General features: G+C 37.4%; 1 protein-coding gene across 2 annotated transcripts in view; it reads right to left on the reverse strand.

The window, feature by feature from the left end:
• SMAD2 (SMAD family member 2) overlaps window positions 1-6982 on the reverse strand; it is a 49485-nt gene that overhangs the window by 5126 nt on the left and 37377 nt on the right. For both annotated transcript variants that reach the window (XM_006835114.1, XM_006835115.1), the window contains 2 exons: window positions 3923-3976; window positions 1738-1950 (listed from right to left, as the gene is read on the reverse strand). In XM_006835114.1, coding sequence (XP_006835177.1) covers window positions 1738-1950; window positions 3923-3976 — 267 coding nt within the window. The remainder of the gene's footprint in view (window positions 1-1737; window positions 1951-3922; window positions 3977-6982) is intronic.

A 6982-nucleotide genomic window follows, 5' to 3' on the forward strand; every position in this document is an offset into this window, starting at 1 on the left:
CTAGAACACATTGTCACTTAAATTATACATAGACATCTGTCTATACATTCATTTAGATTGAAGGAGAGGACAGAAGTTCACAAAAATTACATAGTATTTTAAAACTAAATAGAAACTGAGTTGATTTTAAAGGAATTAACTGAAGCTCGGAGAAATGTTCTCTTCATTACAATAAAAAGCAAGACAAAACTATGGTTAAGAAAAAGATAATTAACATCAAGAAGTTAGAATCATTTGCCCTGTTTAAGAGTATATAATGGTGGCAAACAAAGCATAGAACAAATTTATTTAAAAAAAATCAAGTTGTATTTGGCGATTTTAACAGGCTTTTTTCTGAATTTGAAAGATCAAGTAAGTACATTAGCAAAGAAAGAGAGAAAAAGGAATTTTAAGAAACTAACTGTGGTAGGTAGAAACCTAAGGTAGTAAGAGTCGTTCCTGCCCCTGGGAACGCACACATCTCCTCTGATATTCAACCTAACACTGTTGCTAAGGGATTTTACAGATACAACCAAGGTCCCAAAATCAGGTGACCGGAGAGTAATTGTCTTGAGAGATCTCACTTAAATCGGGTGATCCCTTCAAAGGGCCTAGGCAGTTCCTTGTGAGTGTGATTCAAAGCTTGAGTGGGGTACTTACAGTCTCTAAGAGACAGCTGGAACTGAGGCCTTAAAACCTACAGCTGCAAGAAAGTGGATTTTGGTTTGTAACCCAACTCACCCTCATGGCTCAGTTTTCAGCCAAGCAGTACATAGGTATGTATAAGAACAACGACACTACTGAGGCATGCACACCCGAGAAAGGTCACCATTAGAGATCCAATGGGCAAAATTCACTTAAAAACAAAATTCAGAATGTTTGGGAGACAAGAGGACCAGGAACAAGACTCACAGGGGAGCAGTGGGTTAGGTGATGCTCCATGGAGGGGACAATGCAACCATTGAAGTGAAATTATTTGCTGAATGTAAAACTAGTGATCTGCTTTGTAAACTTTACTTAATTTGACAATAATTTTTTTCTTTTTTTTAAAAGAAAGTAGATTCTGCCACATTTTATCTCTTAAAAAATCTGTCATGTGTCCTCACTTTCCATCAAGAAAATGAAAGTGACAAAGACAAATAATATCTTCATATCGTTCTGAAAAGTCTTGACCTCAAGAACCCCGAGAGGACTTCTGGAGCTTCCAGAGTATCCCGAATGGTATCAAACAGAATTCTTAGGTTAGCTATCCTGCCTCAGACTGACGTCAGTAGATTTAATTTGCTAGAGGAACTAACCAAAGTGGGGAGTGGGAGGCGCGCGCGCGTGTGTGTGTGTGTGTGTGTGTGTGTGTGTGTGTATAAACACCTAAAAGTGTAAACAAACTGAAAAAAACTATGTATGATTTGTGGAAATTTTACTGCAAAATCTGAAAGTAGCTTGTAAAGATTCAATAAATCAATTACTTTAACACGTTTATTGCAGAACTTCCCCGTGTAAAATACAGATAGGTCAGAGAGGCACCAGGCTCTATTCAAAGCAGTAGAGCCCCATGGGCACTTGACTGTACAGAGAGATATTTCAATAGGAAGTTCTCCATAACACCTCGATACGGTTAACACAGTACGAATGCCCACGTCTGATTGAACAGCAATGGTTTTAGAGATGCACAAAGAATTGTATCTGGAATAACGTCTAGCAGAAAATATGCAGCAGTCCAGAACAACTTTTGATTCACACAAGGAAAAGGAAACATACCTATATGCCTTCTTGTCATTTCTACCGTAGCATTACGGTTGACGTTGGACAGTAACCCTAAGCAGAAACGCTCTGAATTGGACGGGTCTGTGAAGCCATCTACAGTGAGTGATGGCTGTGAGGCATGGAAGGTCTCTCCAACTCTCTGGTTTAATTCATAATATGCTATCGAACACCAAAATGCAGGCTCTGAGTAAGTAACGGGCTGCAGATCTGATAACAAAACAAAGAAGCACAAATTGTTGGGTGAATAATTCAAGCCAAGAAGACACAAAATATCACCACCTTCCCATGCTCTACGCCAGCCTACACTGACAATGGTACAGGAAGCTGACTTAGCATCTACTTCCTGGACTCTAGTATCCACAGCTTGTACCCGATTTTCAACTTTTTAAAGTTCTTACATCTCATTAAGCCATTCAATCTTCAAACATCTTTTCTAGACTTATGTTGGACCACTTGTTCTATCAATAGTTTTAGCCTAGATTCTGTTCAAATCTAAAACCACCATAGGTAAAGTACATCCACTGATTTGACTTTACAAACTTCTAAATTGCTTAATAAGGCTATTTTTCAATAGAATAAAGCGACAGGAACTGAGGCAAAGAATTTAGCTTAAATTAGTCAAAAGCCATAAGAATAAAATTTCTATGCCCTAATAAAAGGATACAAAATGACATATTTTTGACATTTGTCTACTTTAACATAAGATTCTCAGTGAGTTACTCTAGTTACAAAATATAGAAAGCCCACACATACATAAGAACCAGAAAACAGAGTTTGCAGACGGAAACAGAAAATGGAATAAAGTGTTTACATACCTCATGAGAAAACAAGGTTTCCATATTATTTTTAATTTCTATAATTATTGACTAAAATACATCTTAAGAAATAGCATAAAACAAAAACATAAAATCAACAATATTATTTTAAAAATTCTGAATGTTAACTTACTCTCTTAAGAGAAATTGAAATAATGAGGTAAAATGAGGGCGTGAAAAACAACAGAAATGTACATATACACACATACATATGTATATACATTTACACTAATATGCATACCTCCCACAATAATGTTTTTATATATGTGTGTGTGTGTGTGTGTGTGTGCTAGTAGGTATAGCCATCTACATTTATATACACATACATACCTCTTGTATTAATAATTACCATTGTAAAACATACCATAAAATGAACATACCCATACACATATATGATGATAGGGGTTATGTACCATGGAGTCGGTTCCAACTCATAGCGACCCTGTACAAGGTTTCTGAGGCTATAAATCTTTATGGGAGGAGCAGAGAGCCTCATCTTTCGCCCATGGAACAAACAGCTGGTAGTTTCGAACTGCTGACCTTGCTAATTCATAACAACTATGCTACCAGAGCACTTATAAATATACAGTAGGTCAAAAGTATTCCATGATTAAAGAATGTAATTTTCATGAATGGAAAGAAATACGACTAGTTTCTTACTCTCATACATGCCAGTAGAAGAGTTTTCGTAATGCTCACACATCAATACCTTTTTGAAAAAGTACTAATTTAAGCCATCTGGACAAACTGTTTGATTTTTCATTGAAATGCCTCTCTCATACACTCAAAAAATAATTACCAAAAAGGCTATTTTTGCACAAGACCTTTTTAAAATGTTTAAGAGCAAAGATGTCAGCTTGAGGATTAAGGTGCGCCTGACCCAAGCCATGGTATTTTCAATAGCCTCATATGTATGCTGGACATGTTAATAAGGAAGACTGTAGAAGAATTGATGCTTTTGAGTTATGGTATTGAAGAAGAATATTGAAAGTGCCATGGGCTGCCAAAGCAATCAATAGATCTGTTTTGGAAGAAGTGTAGCCAGAATGCTCCTTGGAGGCAAGATGCCTAAACTTCATCTCTCATACTTCGGACATATTGTCAGGAGGGACCAGTCTTTGGAGAAGGGTATCACGTTAGGTAAGGTGGAGGGTCAGAGAAAAAGAGGAAGACCCACAACATGATGGACTGGCCAAGTGGCAGCATCAATGGACTCAAGCATGGCAACAGTAGTGAGGCTGGCCCAGGATCGAACATTGTTTAGTTCTGCTGTGCATAAGGTCGCTATGAGTCGGTACCAACTTGATGGCATCTAGCAACTACAACAACAATAGTTGGAGCAAAGTCTGTTATGTACAACTTACCCAAGCTATGATTAACGGGTGAAAGAGCAGTGGGAGATAGTTCCGCTGGAGATCCTGAAACAAAAGGATTCCATTTTATAACAGTCATTGAGGGATTTCCAGAACTTCTAACCAAATACTACAAATACAAATTCCATTGTAACTAATTATAATTAATTAGCACAATGAATTAAGAGATCATCTAAACCTCAAGAATTCCAAACTATCATTTTAGTCCAACTATAATTTTAGTTTAATTTTGGAGACTTCAATATGTAAAAGGAGTCCTGGTGTAGCGCTGTGGGTTAATGCGCTGGGCTGCAAAGTCATTTGAACTGCAAGATCGGTAATTCAAGCTACCAGCTGCTCTTCGGAAACCCTCTACAGGGTCATTATGTGTCGGAACCGACTCAATGGCATGCAGTAACAACAATATGTAAAAAGGTATGCTGTTGCTGTTAAATGCCATCGAGTCAGTGCTGATTCATAACGTCCCCATATAGAGTTTCCGAGGAACAGCTGGTTGATTTGAACTGCTGACCTTGTGATTCATGGTCCAGTATTAATTCTACAATGCCACACCAGGACTTCAGGGTATAAACAACCCTGACTTTTACCCTTCCAGTTCCCCTTCCCCAAAGCATCCAAGGTTTCCAGTTTCTAACATACTTTTCCAGAAATAATCAATGAACCACACAAGAAACATATTTCTGTCCTATGCTCCCTTTACTATGTAGAAAATGCAATATATTTTTCTGAAGTTTGCTTTTAAATCACTTATTCTACCATTCTATTAAGACTATTTGTTTTGGTAGGTTTCTTGTTTCCTTTACAACTGTGTATCATTATAGTATGTTACACATGACTGTCAATGCATGCATATTCAAGTTCCTTTCCATCTTTTCTATAAGAAACAGAAAACATATCAACTACCTTGCAAATTTTGAAAACTTTCAAGCATAGTTGCAGGATAAATTCCTAAAAGAGGAACTTTCGGATTTGTGCATCTATAATAATCTTGACAAATTTTGCTCCCATAGAGGTGCCAATTTATGCTCTCACTGAAAACTTTAGTGGTGCAGGAATGCTCAGCATGCTACCATTGACAGGTGCAATCTGGTCTCTCAATAAGTATCATTTTCATGTACAAAAGGTCAAAATATATTTGAAGGTGACCTGGTGGCACCATGGTTTAAGCATACGGCTGCTACCAAAAGGTCGTTAATTTCAAGTCACCAGTCACTCTGAGGGAGAACTGAAGCAGGGTATGTCCATAAGGATGCACAGTGTCAGAACCCTGAAGCGTACTTCCATTGGCTCCTATGGGGTTGCTAGGAGTTGGTGTCAGCTTGATGGCAATGGGTTTCTGTGTATTATTGCCTGTTCCTTTGCTCAATTTTCTGTGATGATGTTGATCTTTCCTCTTAGTGATTTGTAGAAGACTCATTATATGTAGGGAGATTAGCTCTTTCATGGTACAAGCTATAAATATTTGGTAATCTATCTCATGATTGCTTAGTCATAATTTTGATCATGCACCATTAATTTTAAAAAATCCCTTTCAAATGACAAATGTTGACTGTTAAGATAGGTCCATCCTTTGGAGTCAGTTTTGGGAAATTTCTATTTTCTTTAAAATATATTTTTTTTATCCATTCCTTCCAGTTTTAGGTAAGCAAGCTAATCTAATCAAGAAAAAAAAAAAAAAAAAAAGGTAGGAGGGGGAACAAACACTAAGAAAAAGACAACTCAGAAAAAGAGGGAACAACGAAAACTACAGAAGAAGGTACACACCATTAGAACATGACAAAATGACAGCAACAAAGGGGAAATAGCAGCTCCCAGGGAAATCCATCAGCAATAGACGAGTCACTAATTTTTACAACAGTCTTTCATTACACAATCAAGTTCTTTATGTTATTTTTTTGCTCTTCAGTTTGAAAAATCTATTGGCAAGTCACAACAGGTACAACTAAGAAAGGTCAAAATATATTTAGAACAATGAACTAAAATTCTCAGTTTCCTGAAGTAGATGTAAAATAAACAAAGCCACTATTCAAAATGAAGGAAACAGCCTAATTCTTCATAATCTTTCAACTAGAATTATTCAGACTTTTAAACTGTTTACTTCTTTATTAAGTACTCATCAGAAGTTACCAAAATACGAATAGATTCACAATCTATTAATTTAAACGAATCGGAATTCATTCGAACATGGTAAAAATTTGAACTGCAGATTACAAAAACAAACAACAAGAGTTCACTATTGCAGTGTAGTCCATTATTTAATGTTGCATCTAGCCCTAGTCTGTAACTCAAACCAAACATTTCAGCCCTACTAAGTCTGCATAAGAAAAGGTGGGGGAGGAAGATACAAATAGGATGACATGATTCAGCTGTGGATGTTAATAGAGTTAATTATAATCGTAAAATATTGAGACACTAGCATGAGTCTAAAATAAGCTATCTCAAAAGCATGAGGAGGGAGTCTCACTGCCATGAAGTACAAAGAGCCAGGAGTGGAGTATGTCTTTGGACCCTGAACCTCCTGGATCTAGAAAACTGTGACACCAAAGGAGCAGCAGAGGCATAGCAGAACAGCAACAACAATAGACCCATGAGCCAGAGCATGAGATAAAGCCGTGGAGTTTCCCAGCCTGTGGACTAAGTAAAACTGAGTGACTTTGCGAAAGAGGCTTGCTTGCAGAATGGGTGTCTCCAATACTTAATTAGGAGAGCTAGGTTTGCTGACCCACAGAATTAGAGCCATGTGCCTTCAGGCTGAAGCTTATGATGGAGTAGTGTGTCCTGTGGGGCATTTATCAGAAAACCTAACAGAGCTTTGTAATACTGATTTCATAAAGAAAGGCCTGCCTGTGCTCACAGCTGAGATGAGGCTGTCCTGACTAGAACTGTGCCTTGATCATTTCTGATCCTGTAATCTGTTACCTTGAAGCTGAAGAAAATGAAAACAAGTCTATGAGAGCCAAAATATGACCTTGAATTTATCCCACCTGAATTTGGAGTTCATCTGAAGAACAGATTTGATATATTAAACACTAAAGACCAAAGACCAGAAGA

This window comes from Chrysochloris asiatica, unplaced genomic scaffold (assembly GCF_000296735.1).
Source record: "Chrysochloris asiatica unplaced genomic scaffold, ChrAsi1.0 scaffold00015, whole genome shotgun sequence".
In the NCBI taxonomy this organism is placed as follows: Eukaryota; Metazoa; Chordata; class Mammalia; order Afrosoricida; family Chrysochloridae; genus Chrysochloris; species Chrysochloris asiatica.